Source organism: Heterodontus francisci, chromosome 13 (genome assembly GCF_036365525.1).
Source record: "Heterodontus francisci isolate sHetFra1 chromosome 13, sHetFra1.hap1, whole genome shotgun sequence".
NCBI lineage: Eukaryota > Metazoa > Chordata > Chondrichthyes > Heterodontiformes > Heterodontidae > Heterodontus > Heterodontus francisci.
In genome coordinates, this window is record NC_090383.1 from 20,300,477 (window position 1) to 20,323,304 (window position 22,828).

Sequence of the window (22,828 nt, forward strand, 5' to 3'; positions counted from 1 at the left end):
AGGGTACAGGAATTGTGGAAGGTCAAGAGGAGGAAGAGGTCAGAGGTGACTATGATTGGTAGTTAAGGCCTCGAGCCCAGGTAGACCACAAGGGATGGCAGAGGCAAGAGGGTGGCTGTGGATAAGGTTCAGGGAATTCATATGAAGTGTGGGATGAAGTCACCGATATTAAGGAGTTGCTCAATGCAGAGGGTTAGGAAGGAAGTGAGTGTGTGACTTAGGGAGAATTATAGATAATTAATATTCTGAATGAGAGGCAAAAGAAATGGAGCAGGGCGAGATTCTTGAAGGAAGAGAAGGTGCTACAGGTGTTAGGCAAGGTGGAGCTGTGACTTAGCAACAAGGGTTACACCACTGCCATGGGGGTTTGGGTAGAGTCGGTGATGGAATGTGTAACCAGACAGGGAGGCTCCAGTCGGGGAGGGAAGGGATGGCCATGATTCAGATTGTTGACAGTGTCAGGATATCAATAGTCATCTATGACAGCCTTGTTAAAGTGTCAGTATTCTGCTACTTTCGATTCTATGTAAACATTAGAGTCAAAATGTCAAAGGAGGAGGCTATTTGGCCCATCAAGTCCATGCCTGCTCTTCAGAGCAATTTGGTCAGTTCAATTCCCTTGCTGTATCCCTGTAGACCTGTAAGTTTATTTCCCTCAAGTGCCCATCCAATTTCCTTTTGAAATCATTCATTCTCTCTGCTTCCATGAGCTTCCAGGTTATTACCACTCGCTGCGTAAAAATGTTCTTCCTCACAACCCCTCTGCATCTCTTGCCCAAAACCTTAAATCTGTGTCCCCTAGTCCTTGTACCATCAGCTAATGGAAACTGCTTTTCTTTGTCGACCTAATCTAAACCTGTCATAATGTTGTACACTTCTATCAAATCTCCCATCAATTTCCTTTGCTCCAAGGAGAACAATCCCAGCTTCTCCAACCTAACCTTGTAGCTAAAATCCTCATCCCAGGAATCATTCTGGTAAATCTCCTCTGCACTTGAAGGAAATAAACTTGCAGGGCTACAGGGATTGAGTGGGGAAGTGGGACTGGCTAGATTGCTCTTTGGAGAGCTGCGTGGGCTCAATGGGCTGAATGGCCTCCTTCTGTGACGTAAATGACTATGACCACACCCTCTCAAGGATTCTTACATCCTTCCTAAGGTGTGGTGACCAGAACTGGACGCAATACACAAGTTGTGGCACAGAGTTTTATTAAGGCTCAGCATAACTTGCCTGCTTTTGTACTTAATACCTCTATTTATGAATCCCAATATCCCAAATGCTTTGCTAACAAGTCTCTCAATATATCCTGCCACCTTCAAAGATCTATGCACATGAACCCTCAGGATCCTCTATCCCTGTACACTCTTCAGAACTGCGCCATTTAATCCATATTGTCTCTCCATATCCCTTCTGCCAACATGCATCACTTCACACTTCGCTTTATTAAATTCCATCTACCACTTGTCTGTCCATTCTGCTAGTCTATGTCCTGCTGCAGTCGATTGGTATCATCCTCAATGTCTGCCACACTGCCAAGTTGGTATCATCAGCACATTTTGAAACTTTTCTCTGTATTCCAATATCCAACTCATCTATATACATCAAAAAAGCAGTGGTCCTAGCACTGATCCTTGGGGAACACAGCTTCTAATATACTTATGTCTGAAAAACAACCATTTATCATGACTCGCTGATTTCTTTCCTTAAGCCAATTTTTTTTTTTATCCAAGCTGACACTGACCCTTCTGTTCCATGAGCCCAAATTTTGTTAACCAGTCTTTTGTGATACTTTGTCAAATGCTTTCTTAAAATCCATATAGACAACACCCATTGCAATCCCCTCATCAACTTTCACTGTTACTTCATCAAAAAATTCAATTATAATAATCAAACCCGATCTGCCTGTTACAAATTGTGCTCGCTCTCCTTAATTAATACCTCTTCAAACGCCTGTAATTTTCTCCCTTGGGAAACCTTACCCACCACTGATGTTAAACTGATTGCACTGGGAATGTCCTTACACCCTTCCTTGAACAAGGGTGTCACATTTGCCACTTTCCAATCCTCTGGCACCTCTCCCATACTCCCATATCGAGGCAAGATTGGAAGATTATGTCAAGCCCTTCCGCTATTTTCTCCCCCACTTCCCTTAGCAACCTTGGATGCAAGCCATCCTGACTGGGCGACTTATCCACTCTAAGCATAGCTAGCCTTTCCAGTACATCCTGCACATCAATTTTCACCCATCTATTACCTTGACCAACTCTGCTTCTACCGAAATTTTGTCAGAATCCTCTTCTTTAGTAAACACCAATACAAAGTACTCATTAAGTATTCTAACTTTGCCCTACGTCTCAAAGCATTTATCATCCTCTTTGTCCCCAATAGGCCCCAACCCGTCACTTACCACCCGCTTACTATTTACATGCCAGAAGATTATTTTTGGGTTACCTTTTATGTTAACTGCCATTCTATTTTCATATTCTCTCTTTGCCAGTCTTATTTTCCTCTTCATTTCCCCTCTCAACTTATTGTATTTGGCCTGGTTCTTGCTTAAAGAATTCACATACATCATACTCTCTTTTTCTTGTTTCATCATATTGTCTATCACCCTCATCATCCAAGGAGCCCTGACTTAGGTTCCCCTACCTTTCCTTCTTGTTGGAATGTACCTAGCCTGTAATTATCTTTGGTTCCATTTTACCCTGGCTAGATCCCTTCTCATCCCATTGAAGTTAGCCCTCTTCCAATTTAGATGTTCTACTTTAGATTGCTCCTTGTTCTTCTCCATTACTAATTGAAACTTTATGATAAGATGATCACTCTTACCCAAGTGTTCCCTCACAGACACTTGGTCCACTTCATTCCCCAGCACCAGATGCATCAATGTCTCCTTCATAGCTGGACCGAGAACATACAAGCCAAGGAAGTTCTCAACACATTTCAGACATTCCCCTCCCTCCTTACTCTTTACTGTAACATTATCCTAATCAATATTTGAGCAATTAAAGTCCGCCATTATCATTTGTTCTTGGACATCTCTGTGATTTCCCTGCAGATTTAACCCTCTATTTCTCTTACTATTTGGAAGTCTTTACAAAATCCACAGTAACATGATCATCTTTTTGCTTCTCAATTCTAATCAAATGAATTCTGTCCTTACTCCCTCAAGGGCATCCTCTATTTCCAACACTTCCCTAATCAGTACTGCCACGCTACCTCCCTTTCTTCCTCCCCTATCTTTTCTGAACACTTTGGAGCCGATAATATTAAGTGCCCAGTCCTCACCATTTTAAAGCCAAGATTCCGTTATTGCCACTACATCCATATTCCCAGACGGCTATTGGTGCTTGTAGCTCACCAGCCTTATTCACCACACTGTGTGTTTACATGCATGCATTCTAAACCTGTGTTTGTGTTCCTCGCAGTCCTTCTTTGTCTGCTCCTATCTAATATGGTACTACTTCCTTCTGTAGTACTATCCAACAGTCCCACTCCTTTATGCAGCTTGTTCCTCTTTTATACTTCTATATGCTGGTGCCCATCCCCTTGCCAGTTTAAACACCCCAAACCATGCGAGGAAATCTCCCTGCAAGGATATTGGTCCCAGTCCTATTGAGGTGCAACCCAGCCTTTTTGAACAAGTGCCTGCAGCCCCAGAACTGGTCCCAATGCCCAAAAAATCTGAAGCACTCCCTCCTGCACCATGCCTCAAGCCATGCATTGATCCTCCATATCTTCCTATTTTTACTCTCACTAGCACATAGCACGGGAGTAATGCAGAGATTACTACCTTTGGGGTACTACATTTTCTTCCACCCTAGCTCTCTCTACATCTTCGGTACTCACATGTCCCACTTCTGGCTCACTCCCTTCCCGCTGCAGAATACTCTTCACACTCTCAGTGAGGTACTTTAACCTGGCACCGGGGAGACAGCACACCACGTGGAACTCAGGATGACTGTTACAGAAATGCCTGTCTGCCTAACTACGGAATCTCCTATAATGACTGTATTTCTGTGCTTTGTTGTTCCACCCTGTGCAATCCCTTGCTGATTGATGTAACGGTCTGTACTGCACTTCCAGGTGTCGTCACTCCCGGCAGTCTCCAAAGCTGAGTACCGGTTTGAGAGTGGCACTCACCACAAAAACCCCTGCACTTTCTGCCTCTTCCTAATTTTCTGGAACAAGACGAGCAAGAGATAAAAACCACCACAAACATGAGAATTATTTTATTAAACTTACAAGAATTGATAGCAGCACCCAGTCCGAGAAATTGATTTAAAAAAATGCTAAATAACTTCAGACTCATGAAAAGCTCCATTGTTCTTGGAGCTTCCCTTGGTCTCACTCCAGGTAGGCAAAAGCGGTACCCATCCAATCGTGGAGTAAATGGACAGAAACATAAGCTAGGCTTTGTTTAAATTCATGATGATATTTACAAGAAGCTGTTATGCTTTTTGGCTAGAGCACTTTTGCTCGGTTTAAAAGGCCTGCTGGGAAATGATGCTCAACATGAAAGTGACGCAGAGCAGGCGAGATGAATCTAAAGAAAGACAGACTTGCATCGATCTTGCGCCTTTCATGACCTCAGAATGTCACAAAACACTTCACAGTCAACCAAGCACTTTTGAAGTGTAGCCACTGTTGCAATATAGGAAACATGGCAGCTAATTTGCACACAGCAAGCTCCCACAAACAGCAATGTGATAATGAGCCCAGATAATTTGTTCTAGTCATGTTGATTTAGGGATAAATATTGGTCAGTATACCAGCAATAACTCCCCTGCTCTTCTTCAAAATTGTGTCAAGGGACAGACAAAGCCGCAGTTTATCGTCTCATCCAAAAGATTCTGATGATGCAGAACCTCCTCGGTACTGCACTGGAGTGTCAGCCTAGATTTTTGTGCTCAAGTCTCTGGAGTGGGACTTGAACCACAACCTTCTGACTCAGAGACAAAAGTGCTACCAACTGAGCCGTGGTTGGCACCAAGGCAGATTTTCTGGTCTCCAAATGTCTGATCCTGTGCCACTGAAAGATCTCCCCTTAAAGTACAGCCAGAACAAGTTTAATGACCTGAATTCAACTCCTTTTAAAACTCCAAATGATTCCAAATCCAGCTATATTCTCTCAAATGTCTGTTCCACTATCCTGTGAACGAGAAAAATGGGTTTTCTAATCTTTACCACTGCTTGAGGAATGAGAGTTTTGGACCCATGTCCAATTTCCAAGTTAAACAGTGAGTTTGCTTCAACCTTATCTTTACCTTTATGTCTTACCTTATGTTTCCCCAACAAAAAATAGTTTCTTCAGAACTTAGTTCCCTGAGGTATAGTCACTCTTCTGTGAACCCTTTCTACTGCATCTCAGATTTTTGGCACATATTTCTCTCATGCTCTGCACTGAACATATGCTGTAATTGAGCTTTTGCTTCTGAGAGGGGCACAGAAAGTTTATACATACGATATCTGGTATTGCAGCATTGCTGAAGGGTCAAACAGAAACCCTACTGTATTTAAGTTATGGTGTATGACACAAGCTCTCTTGTGGTCTCCTGGATATCAGATGGTGGAAAATTAAACATTCTATCAGACTGTGGCATATGCTATAAACTATGGAACAGGGTTATTAAACCAACAGGTAAATTGTAGCAAGAGATATACAGGAGCTTGCACTCTTCAACAGAACTTTTAACTGATTTTCTCTACAGGCATGAATGCTAGCTATTTGATACTTCCAAACCGGAATTGGTGCCTGCACTATAACTTTTATATATGGGCATTGCACAAGAACACTTTCATACGAGCTATGATACATTAAGGAAAAAACTGGCAAACAGGAAGCCCTCTGCCTGGGCTATACGTCATCCACAAGAAGCAGGTATTATATGCAAGATGTGTAATATAGTATAGATACAGACACAGATTTCACTGTACTGCTAATTTGTAATCATTCATACCGAACACACAAGATATAAAAGAAGATGCACTTGTTTGAATAAAAGCGAAATACTGCGAATGCTGTAAATCTGAAATAAAAGCAAGCAATGCTGGGAATACTCAGCAGGTCTGGCAGCATCTGTGGAGAGAGAAGCAGAGTTAACATTTCAGGTCAGGTCAGTTCTGAAGAGGGGTCACTGACCTGAAATGTTAACTCTGTTTCTCTCTCCACAGATGCTGCCAGACCTGCTGAGTATTTCCAGCATTTCTTGTTTTTATTGCACTTGTTTGAACTCTGGCTCCTTTGACAACTTTACTGAGCAACAGGGGTGGAGGGAGTGGGGGGAAAGCTGATAGCAGATGATGAGATCTTATTATGAGTCTGGGTATAGGGGCATCTAACAGAGATGAACGATAGCACACATTACATCGCCTTCAAAGAACTGAAATCCTAGACCAAATTGAGGAATCTTCACAACTACTGCAATCTATTGTAGTCAATTCTTGCGCTAAAAAAAGTTTTGAATTGTCAGACAATTCAAATTAAACAATTCTGAACAAGAGGAATAGATTGTAAAGTAATTCTCAAGGATTGCCAAATTCAGACTGTCACAAGGAATTCCAATTCCAAGTAAAGCGGGGGTGGGGCAAGAGATAACAAAAGAGGTGGTGTTGACCGGACAGGGTCACAGAGAATAACTGACCAGAAGGCATGGAACAAAGGCAAATGGTATGTTAATAGTGTGGTGAAAGACAAAGCATTAGTACAGAGAGGGTGTCAACTGGCTGTTAAATGAACAGCCCTGGCTCCAAGCACAAACATTAAAAAAAAAGTGGGTAAGCACAGTAGAAACAAACTAAAATAAAATAAAGAAAAAAGAAAAAATAACTAAAAATAAAAAGGGGGGCCCTGTCATGCTCTGAAATGAGTGAACTCAATGTTCAGTTCTGCAGGCTGTAGTGTGCCTAATTGGTAAATTAGGTGCTGTTCCTCGAGCTTGCGTTGATGTTCGCTGGAACACTGCAGCAATTCCACGATAGAGATGAGAGCGGGGGATGTTGAAATGGCCAGCAACCGGAAGCTTGGGGTCATGCTTTCGGACTGAGCAGAGGTGGTCCGCAAAGCGGTCACCCAATCTGCGTTTGGTCTCCCCAATGTACAGGAGACCACATTGTGAGCAGCGAATACAGTATACTAAAGTTAAAGAGGTACAAGTAAATCGTTGCTTCACCTGAAAGGAGGGTTTGGGGACTTGGATGGTGAGGAGAGAGGAGGTAAATGGGCAGGTATTACACCTCCTGCGATTGCAGAGAAAGGTGCCATGGGAAGGGGACGAGGTGTTGGGGGTAATGGGAGGAGTGGACGAGGGTGTCGCGGAGGGAATAATCCCTTCAGAATGCTGACAGGAGAAGGGAGGGAGGGGAAGATGTGTTTGGTAGTGGCATCACGCTGGATGTGGCGGAAATAGCGGAGGATGATCCTTTGGATGTGGAGGTTGGTGGGGTGGAAAGTGAGGTCAAGGGGAACCCTGTCGTGGTTGTGGGAGGGAGGGGAAGGGGTGAGGGTAGAGGTGCGGGAAATGGACCGGACACGGTCCATAAATATTCCAGGAAACCTCTGCTGTACTTTCTCCATGTTTTGATATGCACCCATTCTCCCTAGCCCTAATTAGTAGGTTCTCCTCCTCCATTTTCCTTGGCCCATAGCTGATCCTTTGAACGAGAAACCTTCCTGGTCATTGCTTATTCATGTCCAGTTGTAGACTCTTGACAGCTCATTGAACAACCTATCTGGCTTTAATATTTCTTTATGTCAATGGATTTACATTACCCCACCATTTCACACTGTTGAAAACAACTCCTCTCAGGTTCCCTTACTCAGCTGTTACTTTTAAACACATTAGGCCTTTGGCATTATTTCTTCCCAAGAGTAACCTTGAGAAACAATTCGCAATCTATTCCTAACTTTCTGGGTGATAGAAGAAAAATTTGATTTAGGTAAACAATGAATAAAGTTCAGATAAAACCAGTCTGCTGTGCTTGCAACATTTGGAATGTATAGAAATGAAACGAGGCACTAGTTTTGCATTAGTTACAACAACTTTAAAAAAACACATTTGCGCAGGAATGCTATGGCAATGCTCCAACAATTGAAAGAGATGTGCTAGATAGAAATAGTGGCAAAATTACCTGCACTATGATACACAGCACTAGCATCTTTGAAGTAATGAGGTAAAAGTCGCTCCAATAAAAGCAGCACATCTTCCAACTCTTCTAGAATTCCCACAAGCAGGTAATTCTCATTCATGTTCTTTTTGGCTCTCTGCAGAGCCCACTCTCCTGGGTCCCTTTAAAATTAATTTAGAACATTGAATCAAGGCACAAATGATAACATTACTAACAGTATAAGTGCTGATTACTATTCAGTTACTGTCTTATTTTGAACATGAAGTCATTGTAATCAATACACAGAACATCTTGTCATAAATATTTAGCACTAAATAGATCAGAAAATAAAATATACAAATGCTGTACAATCCAAAGTTCCCAGCATGATGAAAATTTTCTTGCTAACAGAAGTTTTTTCAGTTTTTTTTTAGGGAATTCACAGGTTGATATTTTCTATTACAAAACAGAAATTTTAGATCACAAGATCAGTACAGATGATGGAAGCTATTCTGCCCATCTTGGTCCACCTTCTCTAGTAAGCTACAGTTTCCCCACCTCCCAGAACAGCATTCACCTGCCTCTTGAATGACCCAAGTTTTGCTTCCACTTCTCTCCCCAGAGTCCATTCTAGGTATTGATCACTGTTTTTTTATTCTTTCATGGGTTGTGGGGATTGCTGACAAGGCCAGCATTTGTTGCCCATCCCTAATTGCCCTTGAAAACTGGGTGGCTTGCTGGGTCATTTCAGAAGGCATTTAAGAATCAACGACATTGCTGTGGGTCTGGAGTCACATGTAGGCCAGACCAGTTAAGTATGGCAGATTTTCTTCCCTAAAGGTCATTAGTGAACCAGATGGGTTTTTACAACAATCAATTATAGTTTTGTGGCACTGAGACTAGCTTTCAATTCCAGATTTTTTAATTACTTAATTGAACCTATTAATTAATTGAATTTAAATTCCACCAGCTGCCGTGGGATTTGAACCTGTGCCCTCAGGGTATTGGCATGAGCCTTGGGATTGCTAGTTCAGTGACATTACCACTATGCCACTGTCTCTGCCTAAAGGTGCTTACTGATGTCAGTCCTGAACTTGCTTTTACCCAGTTTAAAGCCACATCCACTTGTTCTGGCCTAACTTAAAATCTTGTTCAGGACTAACCTTTAGTATTCCACACCATATGCTTCCTTTCAAGACTGATCTCTTTGAAATTTTTCTCATAACTCAGTCCCTCTGATGCAAGAGATCAGCACCCCTTCCAGAGTTTTGAGATTCTTCTTGTGTCTCTGTGACCAGAAGTGTACACAGTATTCACGGTGCTGCCTGATTGAAGCACTGAACAGCTTCATCCTGGCAGTCATAGACCTGGACTCTACTGAATTGGTGGAACAGCTTCGCATTTTGTTTGCTTCTTTGTCATGACTTGGCATGGTGAGTGTTGTGTCTGCCAGTCCCAGAAGGCTCCCACCCTCTCCTCCATTCCCCCATTTTTGTTTTAAACATTGCTTAACACAATACATTTATCTGCATTGAATTTTATCTATTATATTCAGCTCACTTGTCTAGTTCCTTCTGTAACTCCTCAGACTCTGTAGACTCCAGGAACATAGGAACGGGAGCAGGCCATTTAGCCCCTCAAGCCTGTTCTGCCATTCAGTGAGATCATGACTGATATGTGACCTAACTTCATATACCATCTTTTGCTCCTTATCCTTTAATACCTTTGGTTAATGATCTATCAATTTCAGATTTAGAATTAACTGATCAAGCATCAACTGCTGTTTGCAGAAGATAGTTCCAAACTTCCACTACCCTTTGTGTGTAGACATGTTTCCGACCTTCACTTCTGAAAGATCTGACTATATATTTTTTAGAATATAGGACTAGGGGTAGACTCCTCAACCAGCTGAAATAGTTTATCTTTATCTACCCTCTCTGTTCCCCTTAATATCTTAAAAACTTTGATCAAATCATCCTTAAACCTCCTAAATTCTAGGGAATACAACTCTAGATTGTGTTGTCAATGTACTTTAACCCTTGGAGTCCAGGTGTCATTCTGGTAAATTTACATACATGGCATTCCCTTCAAGGTCAATATATCCTTCCTAAGGTGCGGTGCTCAGAACTGATCATATTACTCCATGTGTGGTCTAACCTGGGCTTGGTATACTTGTAGCATAACTTGCATTCCCTTGTATTTTAGTCCTTTATATATAAAGGCCAGCATTCCATTACTCTTTCTGATTATTTCTGTACCTATCCATGACATTTCATTCAAGAACCTATCCCTGGAACACTCCATTCAGTACATCTCGTCAGAACCTACCCCGGGACACTCCACTCAGTATATCTACTGACCACCAATCCCAGGGATGCTTCAAAGAGTCACAGGATGATTACAGCACATAAGGAGGCCATTTGGCCTATTGTGTCCATGCCAGCTCTCTGTAGAGCAATCCAGTCAGTCCCATTCCCCCACTCTATCCCCGTAGTCCCGCAAGTCTATTTCCTTTAAGTGTCCATCCAATTCCCTTTTGAAATCATCGATCATCTCTGCTTTCACCATGCTCGTAGGCAGCAGGTTCCAGGTCATTACCAATCGCTGCGTAAAGTTTTTCCTCACACCCCCCTGCATCTCGTGCTCAAAACCTGAAATCAGCATCCCCTGGTCCTTGTACCATCAACTAATGGGAACAGCACTTATTTGTCTACCTTATCTAAATCTGTCATAAACATGTACACCTCTATCAAATCTCCCCTCAACTTCCTTTGTTCCAGGGAGAACAAAGAAAGATTCTCCAACCTAACTTTGTAGCTAAAATTCCTCACCCCTGGAACCATTCTGGTAAATCTCCTCTGCACCCTCTCAAGGAACTTCCCATCCTTCCTAAAGTGAGTTTACCAGAACTGGACACAATACTCTAGTTGTGGCCTAACCAGAGTTTTGTAAAGGTTTAGCATAACTTCCCTGCTTTTGTACTCAATTCTTCCATTTCTGAAGTCCAAGACCCCATATGCTTTGCTAACTACTCTCTCAATATGTCCTGCTACCTTCAAGGATCTATGCACATGAACCCCAGGTTCCTCTGACCCTGCACATTCTTTAGAACTGTGCCATTAAATATAGATCGCCTCTCCAAATCCCTTATGGCAAAATGCATTACCTAACACTTGTGTATTAAGTTCCATTTGCCACTTGTCTGCCCATTCTGTTGCCTGTGTCCTGTTGCAGTCAATTGGCATCATCCTCGCTGTTTGTCACACCTCCAAGTTGATATCATCAGCAAATCTTGACATTTTATTCTGTATTCCGATATCCAAGTCATTTATTTACATCAAAAAAGCAGTGGCCCTAACACTGACCCTTGGGGAACACCGTTACTATCCTCCAGTCTGAAAAACAACCATGACAACAACACGCTGTTTTCTCTCCTTCAGACAATTTTTTTTATCCAAGCTGCCACTCATCCTCCTATTCCATGAGACTCAATTTTGTTAACCAGCCTTTTATGTGGCACTTTGCCAAATGCTTTCTTAAAATCCATATTGACAGTATCCACTGCATTTCCCTCATGAAGCTTCTCTGATACTTCATCAAAATTTCAATTAGATTAGTGGAACACGATCTGCCTTTTACAAATCTGTGCTGGCCCTCCTTCATTAACTCAACTCCTCATCAAGTGTCTGTTAACTTATTCCCTGATTATTCTTTCTAAAACCTTACCCACCACTGATGTTAAACTGACTGGACTGTAATTACTCGGAATGTCCTGACACCCTTTCTTGCACAAGGGTATCACATTTGCCACTTTCCAATCCTCTGGCACCTCTCCTGTATCTCAGGACAATTGGATGATTATGGCATGCGCTTCCGCTATGTCCTCCTCCACTTCCCTTAGGAACCTGGGATGCAAGCCACTCTAAAAAATATCTAGCCTTTCCAGTACATCCTGCCTATCAATTTTCACCCCATCTATTACCTCTATCATCCTTGGTTCTACCAATATTTTGCTAGCATTTTCTTCCTTAGGAAACACTGATACAAAGAAGTCATTAAGTACTCACCCTTGCCCTGTACCACTAAGCATATGTTTGTCCCTAATAGGTCCAACCCCTCCTTTGACTATCCGCTTATTATTACATGCCAGATGATTTTTGGGTTCCCTTTTATATTAACTGCCATTCTATTCTCATATTCTCTCTTTGCCAGTCTTATTTTCCTCCTCACTTCCCCTCTCAACTTATTGTATTTGGCCTTGTTCTCACTTGAAGAATTCACTTGACATGCATCATGCATCCTCTTTTTTGTTACATCATATTCTCTATCTCTCACATCATCCAAGGAGCCTTGGCTTTGGTTCCTCTACCTTTCCCCTTTGTTGGAATGTACCCAGCCTGTACCTGAAACATCTCCTTCTTAAAGATCACCCATTGTTTCGTTATAGCTTTTCCTGTCAGTCTTTGGTTCCAATTCATCCTGGCTAGATCCCCTCTTATCCCACTGAAGCCCTCTTCCATTTTAGAAGTTCTACTTTAGATTGTTCCGGGCTCTTTTCCATTACTAAACTAACCTTATGATACAATGATCACTCTTACCCAAGTGTTCCCCCACTTGGCCAACCTCACTCCCCAGCACCAGATCTCGCAATGCCTCTTTCCTAGTTGGACTGAACATATTGATCAAGAAGCTCTCATGAACATATTTCAGAAATTCATCCCCCTCCTTATCCTTTTACTCTAACATTATCCCAATCAATATTTGGGTAATTAAAGTCCCCCTATATCACCACTTTATAGTTCTTGCACATCTCTGTGATTTCCCTGCAGATTTGCTCTCTCTCTCTCACACTATTTGGAAGCCTATATAATACCCCCAGTAGCGTGATCATACCATTTTTGCTTCTCAATTTTAACCAAATGGACTCTGTCCTTTCCTTCTCAAGGACATCCTCTCTTTCCAACACTACATTGTCTTCCCTAATCAGTAGTGCCACCCCATTTCCCTTTTTTCCTCCCCTATCTTTTCTGAACACTTTGCATCTGTGAATTTTAAGCACTCAATCCTCACCGTTTTTAAGCCACGGGTCAGTTATTGCCACATCATATTCCCACATGGCTATTTGTGCTTGTAGCTCACCAATCTTATTCCTCACAGCCATTTTTAGTCAGCTCCAATCCGATACGGCACTACTTCTTTCTCTGGTACTATCCAACACACTCACTCCTTTATCCACCTTATTCCTCTTTTTGACTCTTATATGCTGGTGCCCATCCCCCTGCAAATTTAGTTTAAAGCCTCCCCAACCACACCAGTGAATCTCCCTGTGAGGACATTGGTCCCAGTCTGGATAAGGTGCAACCCATCCCTTTTGAACAAGGGTCTCTTGCCCCCGAACTGGTCCCAATGTCCCAAGAATCTGAAGTCTGCCTTCCTGAACCATATGCCTCCAGCCACTGCATAGATCCTCCTATCTTCCTATTTCTATCCCTGCTAGTGTGTGGCATTGGGAGTAATCCAGAGATTACTACATTTGAGGTCCTATTTTTTAACTTCCTCCCTAGCTCCTGAAAGTCTGGGCGTAGGACCTCAACATCTGTCGTCTCCGTCATTGGTACCGACATGTACCACAATATCTGGCTCACTCGCTTCTCCCTGCACAATATTCTGCACTCTCTCCATGATGTCCTTTACCTTGGGACCAGGGAAGAAACACACCATGCGGGACTCACACTGACAGTTACAGAAACAACTGCTGTGCCCCAGCTATGGAATCTCCTGTAATGATTGCATTTCTACACTTTATTTTTCCCCCCATGCAGCTTTTGCCCACTGGTCTGGACTGCACTTCTTCAAGGTGTCATCACTCCCAGCAGTCTCCAAAGCTGAGTACCAGTTTGACAGTGACACTCACCCTGAAGATTCCTATATGTCTTGCCTCTTCCTAATCTTCTGGATGGGTACCCATCTAATACCCTGAGCATTCTCTGCCTGTGGGGTGCCCAGCTCCTGGAACATACGATCCAGGAAACTCTTACATCTCCTTGATGCTCTGCAGTGACTCCAGCTGCTCCTCAAGCTTGGAAAACCTGAGCTCAAGCTCAAGCAGCTGGAGGCACCTTCTACACACATGGTCACCCAAGACACATGCAGTGTCCTGAAGTTCTCATATGGTGCAGGAATTGTAAGAAACAGGTCTCAGTTGCCCATCCATGATCTAAACAAAAATCTCTCTTCCCTCTTTTAGAATCTAGTTAGTACCTTGTTTAAGCTATTAATTTTTGCCTCTAGACCTGCTCTGTGCTATTATAACTAACTCACACTAATTGAAATTAATTCCTAGTACCTAGTTTAAAACATTGCCCTAGTTTAGAGAGGAAAAAAAAAGAGAAATACTCACTAACCACTTACCTGGTTTCCTATGATACCACAGTTTGACTTCACTCAGTACATATCCCCAGCACCGAGCCCTGAGATGTTTCATTAATATATTTCCCCAGAACAGATCCCTGGGACACTCCACTCTGCACATCTCCCCAGCCCAACATGACAGCCTCAACTGTACCAACTACTTTGTTTCTTCCAGTGAATTTCTTATCCAAGTTCACATTTTACCTAAGATAACCATTGACATAAGTTCCAATATCCATTATGTTGTCACTTGCTCACAGATTCAAGTTTGTTTGTTCAAAGCTGAGGAAAGGATGTGTAATAATAAATTAGAAAAATAAAATTTCGCTGAATTTATCTCACCTGCATTTGGGATGCTGCCCACAAAAATATGGAATAATGTAGAAGACCCTAGGATTGTTGCATTCTGGGTAATTTTCTAAAATGCAGTCATTGATGTCCTGCAGAACAAGGGGAAATGATTATGATAAAGGAACACAGAATCACGCAATGATACAGATAGGAGAAGGACATTCGGCCATTGTGTCTGCGCCAACTCTTTGGTGTTTAATAAAATACTTCCTCATGTAACCTCTGGTTCTTTTGCCAATCACTTTAAATTTATGTCCTCTGGTTACCAACACTTCTTCCACTGGAAACAGTTTCTCCTTATTTAGCCAATCAAAACGATTCATGATTTTGAACACCTCTATCAAATTTCTTAACCTTCTCTGCTCTAAGGAGAATAACCTCAGTTTCTCCAGTCTTTCCACATAACTGGCACCCCTCAACCATGGTACCATTCCAGTAAATCTCTTGCGCAAACTCCAAGGCCTTGACATCATTCCTAAAGTGTGGTGCCCAGAATTGAACACAATGCTCCAGTTGAGGCCTGTAAGAATACAGGTTTGCTGTTGCTGGACCAAAAACTCAAAAATTGACCAAGTTTTTCCAGCATACTTTTCAAATTAAAATGACATTGTTAAATGTTGCAAGCTGCCTTTCACAGATAAGGGAAAACAAGACTCTCCAGGCCATGGTATGTTTGGTTGTGAGGCCCACATTCATAAAAGAGAGCTGAAGAAAACAAACAACTATACTTCGAAGCTGTGCTAAGTCATTATGTTTGCTGGAATGCAAAGTCAATTAGTGTGTAGAACCTTAGTATAGTTTTAATAGTCTGATAAATCAGAGAACATTTGGACTGGATAACTATTCTTAACAGCTCTGAGCTTAAGTGACTAACAATAGGTGAATTCGAACAAGGAAACTCTGCAAGTTAGTTTACAAGTTAGAGGTGAAATATTTTGAGAGAATTATGCAAAACAGTCTAGGAGGAGATAGGGAAAATAATGGAAAAGCTTGGTTGATCAAAGACAGAAGGCATGTGTGAAAGCTCGAATAGCTCGTGGAGGATAGATAACATAAAGGCAGGTTTTAACTCTGTGGTTTAATCAAAGAAGTTGATATAACTTTGAATATTGTAGCCCAAGGCGGATTTTGACAGAACAGCGAGGTCCTGTCAGTGTAACATTCTTTCTACTATTGGTAAAAAAAGGTATAAAAGCAGTTGTTAAACGAATCTAATTGCTGCAGTCGGAGGAAAAAGTGACTTGGTAAATCACTTGAGAGACTACAATCAACGTGAGGTGACTGCTTACAGGTGATTAATGTATCACTGCTTGTGTCATATTTTGACTATTATAAGTGCTAAGTAGTCGATACTAGAGCAGAGTTTTGCAATTTACGATTTTGATTTTGGTGTCTGCGTAACCTATTAAATGTTAATACCTAACAGATGTTTGACTGTGTTTCATTATGCCCGTAATTCTTGAGTTCCAGCAGAAGCAAACTGACTCAGGTCTGATACAATGGTGACTGTGGCAGGACCTGAGTAAGGAATAATGGCACACACAAATATTAAAGGGACAACTATAGACAAATTAGTTACTAAATATGATGTAGGGAAGTTACCCCTAAAAGAGTATTGGGCCCAAAATATGTTTAGTCATGAGGGACCAGTTTGTGAAGCAGAACAGTGGAACTGGGGTTGTGGAATTACAGCATTCAAATGTTGAGCACGAATTGTCTATAGGAAAAACCTGCGCTAAGGAAAATGGTTAAGAAGGCCACAGCAGAAGTTAAACTGCTGTGAGAAAAGAAAAGATAGCATGTTTTGTTTTTAAGGAAAATGGCAACTGGATTTTGTTTTTAGTTTCTGAGCATGTATGAGCTTGGAGCCCCTGACCTGCAAATGAAAGACTTGTATAAGAGTCTGTGCTATGTTTGTTTTTATTGTGAGCATCACTTAGTTATAGCTGTTTGAGTTTGTTGAATGTTTGCCTCGTATATGCATACATGTGTATTATTTTTGAGAAATTTGAATCATGTTTTTGGTTTTGTACTGGTTGAAGCTGTGTGTTCCTTGGGCTCCAGACCTGGGAATATAATACAAAGTTTGGCAATTTGTGTTCATAGCCCATTACAAGAATCAATGTTTCCAAGTTGCATATAAGAATAAAGATTTGGATGCGATTATTGAATGTGCTCATTTCAATTTAAGATTGTGCACCCAGAATTGGGATAAAAAAATTGACTAAAGTTTACTTGTGGATCTGTGGAAAGTTAAAATGTTCAATGAAAAGTTAAAATGAGAGTGTGAGCATGGTCTAACGGGATGTGGAATTGGCGTTGGGGTGTTGATATGTTGAGCTTCAGTGCTCCCTTCACCCTTTTCATTATTTTGTTACACCTCTCCCAAATAACATAACAGTGTTAGGAATTTTGCAAGAGTTAACAGGTCTGGTTGAGGACACAGACTGTGAGTTTGAGAAATGGGATCAGTGCAAAATGGTGCAATATCAGGAACTGAAAATCGGTTTAAGGATTCATGAATCTACAATGGAATAAAGGAGAAATGGGAAAGATTCCGTTTCCTTTTCTACTGTTAAAGACTGCAAGGTTGTACTGTTGTCTCTAAGAAGCTAGTGGGAGTGTTTCAGAGCTCACCAGCTGTGGGAAGCTCCACCCTCTAACTCTTTTGGGTTGCAATCTTGAAGGTTTTGTTTAACTGTGAAGGCTAACCTTTTTGTTAGTTTTATTGCAGTCATTTGGAAAGGCACCTAAAGAAAGAACAGGAAAAATGATGCAATTTATCTTTACTTTTTGAAGCATGTGCTATTCTGTTTTATGTTTAGTTAATAAGTATTGGCTTGAACTGTGCAACAGCCCCAACAAACAAATTTCTCTGCAGCACCTGTGGAAGAGCCTGTCACTCCAGAATTGGCCTTTATAGCCACTCCAGGCGCTGCTTCACAAACCACTGACCACCTCCAGGCGCGTATCCATTGTCTCTCGAGATAAGGAGGCCCAAAAGAAAAAAAGAATTGGCTTGAATTAAATTGAAATCATGAAGGTTTACTAACCTGTTAAAATTGTGGAAACGCTAAATCCATTGTGGCCTCAGTGAAATTCTGGTTTGGACATTGATATATGTGGGAGTCTAGCTCAGGATGGCAGTTTTGAATTTCTTAGATGTTTACTGATGGGACTTGGAATTTGGGACATTTGAGGTGATTCTGGTTGTTTTATTATCTGATTGTACTAGAAAATCTTGGGTTGTAAACATCTAAAAACTAATAAGTTTGGAAACAATCGGAGATTAATCTTTGTAAACATCTAAAAACTAATAAGTTTGGAAACAATCGGAGATTAATCTAAAATGTTGGGCTGAAAGGCTTGCCTGCGCGGGCCGCGCGGTGTGGAGCTGCCGCGGCTCATTTGAATAGCCAGGGTGGACCGCCACCTCTGCCGATGACATAAAGGAGGCAGGCTGTCTGTTCCCAGCAATGGCATCTGCTGCTTGTGTGCAAGCACTGACGCCATTTTTAAAGGACTTCGAGCCCTGCTATTCAATTTAATTAACAAAGTAATTCATGACAACGCTACTTCATCGGAGAACGTCATCAGGATGCGCCGCGGTGCGCACATGCGCAGACGGTCTCATGCCCCCTGTGCATGCGCTGCGGTCTGACTTACCAGGCCCGCTTTGCGCATGCGCAGACAACACGGTAGGCGCATGCGCACACAGTCTCTTCATCTCTGCGCATGCGCTGCGGTCCGACCTGCCGGTAAGGTTGTGCGCATGCGCAGATGACGTCATCGCGTTATTTCGTCTTCCTCGTCGACGCGCCAGTTTGGCCTCTGCGCATGCGTCAAAGCTTCGGCGCGACTTTTTGAAAGTGGAAGGAGGGGAGGTTTCGTCGGGCATTTTATCTGAATTATTTATTCGTTTTGGAGACTTGCTTCATTTTTATTTGACACAGGAGATTGTTCCAAGGTAAGTTGCTCTGAAAACATTTCCATTGTCTGGGCCACCGCATGTTCTCCAGTCCCTGTTGTGAGTTGCTCTGAAAACATTTCCATTGTCTGGGCCACCGCATGTTCTCCAGTCCCTGTTGTGAGTTGCTCTGAAAACATTTCCATTGTCTGGACCACCGCATGTTCTCCAGTCCCTGTTGTGAGTTGCTCTGAAAACATTTCCATTGTCTGGGCCACCGCATGTTCTCCAGTCCCTGTTGTGAGTTGCTCTGAAAACATTTCCATTGTCTGGGCCACCGCATGTTCTCCAGTCCCTGTTGTGAGTTGCTCTGAAAACATTTCCATTGTCTGGGCCACCGCATGTTCTCCAGTCCCTGTTGTGAGTTGCTCTGAAAACATTTCCATTGTCTGGGCCACCGCATGTTCTCCAGTCCCTGTTGTAAGTTGCTCTGAAAACATTTCCATTGTCTGGGCCACCGCATGTTCTCCAGTCCCTGTTGTGAGTTGCTCTGAAAACATTTCCATTGTCTGGGCCACCGCATGTTCTCCAGTCCCTGTTGTGAGCTGCTCTGAAAACATTTCCATTGTCTGGGCCACCGCATGTAGCAGGATGAAGGCACAGTGACTGTGATTTCTGGTGCCAAACAGTACACACTGCAGATACATGATGGCCAGGCTACCTGCAGCTGCATCTTCTCCATTCAGACTTTGTTGCCCTGCAAACATGCTGTTGTTGTGCAGAGGCATCTGGGTCTGCCTTTGGACAGGCTCGCCCCCAATTGTCGCTGGCGTGCATCTCAGACACCAACGACGACAGGCATGACTGCTGCCATTGTGATTACAGAGGAACAGCCAAGGCCCCTCAGCCACAATGAAAAATACCGCTTGCTTTCAGATCAATTGTACCAGCTACAACAGGCCGTTCTGCAGAGTGGAACGGCAGCATTCATGAGGAGACTGGACTGGCTGCGGCAACAGACTCTCCGCTGGCAGCAAGGACTGGCTGATGAGATGGAGCCATTTACTATGCCCAACAATTGCCCGGAAGCACCTTCGGATGGAGGTGGCCGCGCGCTGGACATCAGTCACGTGTCACAAACCCTGGATCCTGAGCGTCTCACCCCCTGGCCTAATGATCTGATGGACCATACATATGCCTACCTGTTCAGATCTCCACTTCCCCTACCTGCGGTACCCTCTCCTTGCTGCTCAGTTACACAGTCACCTGCTCCTACACCCATCAGGGCAGTGCACATGGACACACAGTTACCTGCTCCTACACCCATCAGGGCAGTGCACATGGACACACAGTTACCTGCTCCTACACCCATCAGGGCAGTGCACATGGACACACAGTTACCTGCTCCTACACCCATCAGGGCAGTGCTCATGGACACACAGCCACCTGTTACCCCATCCGACGTTGAAACAACCATGCAGAGCCTTGTGAGACTCCGCAATTGCCAGTTGCTGCCTGTCAAGCAGAGAGGGCGTCCAAAGGGGTCAAGCACTTGGGGAACATTCAGCAAGAAGAGACTGAGCACTAAAAGAAACAAGCATGCCGTGTCCAGTGGTAGCAGAAATGTGAATGCTCTTGCTGTGAACACAACTGGCGATAGTAGTAGGCAGGATTAAATGGGAATGGATGGAAAGACACACGAGTAACATAACCACTGGCAGGGAACTGCTGGGCTAAATGGCCAGCTTTATGTTCCTAGCCCAAAAGAAATGTGCTTCTTTTCCAGCACCCTCACATCATTCATGTTTTCCCTGAGAGCAGCATTGAACCATCACGAGATAGGGGCAGTAACATCCTGCCTCCTACAGCTGAGGTGGGTACTAAGTGATTCATTGGCGGTGTTATCAGTACATGTCTTTACCGCAGAACACAAAGCATTCTCAACAGTAATTTCATTGGAGGGAGGGAAGCTCTGACACTGATGTTCTTTCCTTATTTTCTTTCATGTAAAACGTGCCCTTGAGAAAACAATCCTTGACACTTAAGGACGGCATTCAAGCAAAGGAGGCAGTGCGGGAGAGGACGCAAGGATGTGCTGATTCCTGCATCTGAGGTGGGTAATAAGTGCTTCATTGGCGACGTTATCAATTGGTGCCTTCACTGCAGAACTTAAAAAGGTGTGCACAACAGTAATTTCAGTGGATGGAGGGAGGCAAGCTCTGACTCTGATTTGCTTTATTTCTTTTCATGTAAAACATGCCGTCGAGAAAACAATCCTTGAGACTTAAGGTCAGCATTCAAGCAACGAAGGCAACTAGATCATGCTGCGGAGCTCATCACGATGTGGAAAGGAACATTGCATTTATGGATGAATTGGGAATGCACATTGGGATGCGCTTGGGGAACATTCACCAAGAATAGACTGAGCTCAGACTCTTGTGACTTTGCCTTCTTCACATGGACAATACAGTAGTGGAATAGAGAGCCAAGCTTTTATTCACCACAAGGCTCTCCAGGAACAATCTCTTTAGCTGTGCATAGCAGAGACTCGGCCTGTCTGTCTAACGGGAATGCTGGACACAACACTCATGTATCCATGCACAGCAGTTCCTCGGATACTTAATGAACTTAATAAAACTTTTCAATAATTAAACCCAGAATTGTTGAGGTTTTGTTTTGCATGCTATTTCCCCGACTTTGCAACTGCACTTCAGATATTCAACTATGGTGGGGGGGGTAGAGGGAGGGGTGTTTTGAAGAGGGGGAGGGGTGGGGAGAGGGAGCATGCAAAATGCAGGGACCAAACAGTTGCAATGCCTGAAGTACTGAGGAGAAGTAGAGAAAGCAACTGGGTAGGGGAGAAAGCAACTGGATTGGGCATCCGCAGCTGGAGGGAACGGCTGAATGGAGAGGGCCGGAAGCGAGAGGCCGTAGAGAGCTGCGGGGAGCGAGCGTGCGAAGACCTTGGTGTCACCGGGTCCAGGGACTGGCCAGTAAGTCTTTTGCTGTTGTGTTTATGGCGCATGCACAGAAAAAGGCACTCCTCTTCCGTTCCGCTGTTCCCCCCCCACTCTCTCCCCTTCCTCCCTCTCCCCCCAGCTCTCCCTCTCCCTCTTTCACCCCCCTCCCCCTTTCTCTCCCTCTTTCTCCCCCTCTCCCTCTTTCTCCCCCCCTCCCTCCCCCTCTCTCTCCCCCCCTCCTGACCTCTCCCTCTTTCTCCTCCCCTCCCTCTCCCTCTTTCTCCCCCTCTCCCCTCCCTCCCTCTTTCTCTCCTCTTTCTCCTCCCCTCCCTCTTTCTCCCCCTCCCTCTCCCTCTTTCTCCCCTCTCCCCTCCCTCTTTCTCCTCCCCTCCCTCTCCCTCTTTCTCTCTCCCCCCCTCCCTCTCCCTCTTTCTCCCTCCCCCCTCCCTCTCCCTCTTTCTCCCCCTCTCCCCTCCCTCTTTCTCCCCCTCTCCCCTCCCTCTTTCTCCCCCTCTCCCCTCCCTCTTTCTCCCCCTCTCCCCTCCCTCTTTCTCCCCCCTCCCTCTCCCCCTCTCCCCTCCCTCTTTCTCCCCCTCTCCCCTCCCTCTTTCTCCCCCTCTCCCCTCCCTCTTTCTCCCCCCTCCCTCTCCCTCTTTCTCCCCTCTCCCCTCCCTCTCCCTCTTTCTCCCCCTCTCCCCTCCCTCTCCCTCTTTCTCCCCCTCTCCCCTCCCTCTCCCTCTTTCTCCCCCTCTCCCCTCCCTCTCCCTCTTTCTCCCCCTCTCCCCTCCCTCTTTCTCCCCCCCTCCCTCTCCCTCTCCCCTCCCTCTCCCTCTCCCCTCCCTCTTTCTCCTCCCCTCCCTCTTTCTCCCCCCTCCCTCTCCCTCTTTCTCCCCCTCTCCCCCCCTCTTTCTCCCCCCCTCTTTCTCCCCCTCTCCCCTCCCTCTTTCTCCCCCTCTCTCTTTCTCCCCCTCCCTCTCTCTCCCCCTCCTCTCTCTCCCCCTCCCTCTCCCTCTCTCCCCCCTCCCTCTCCCTCTCTCCCCCCTCCCTCTCCCTCTCTCCCCCCTCCCTCTCCCTCTCTCCCCCCTCCTCTCCC

General features: G+C 44.1%; 1 protein-coding gene across 2 annotated transcripts in view; it reads right to left on the minus strand.

Annotated features, from left to right (window-relative positions):
• usta (uronyl 2-sulfotransferase a) overlaps positions 1–22,828 on the minus strand; it is a 114,631-nt gene that overhangs the window by 25,763 nt on the left and 66,040 nt on the right. For both annotated transcript variants that reach the window (XM_068044502.1, XM_068044503.1), the window contains 2 exons: positions 14,860–14,957; positions 8,131–8,288 (listed from right to left, as the gene is read on the minus strand). In XM_068044502.1, coding sequence (XP_067900603.1) covers positions 8,131–8,288; positions 14,860–14,957 — 256 coding nt within the window. The remainder of the gene's footprint in view (positions 1–8,130; positions 8,289–14,859; positions 14,958–22,828) is intronic.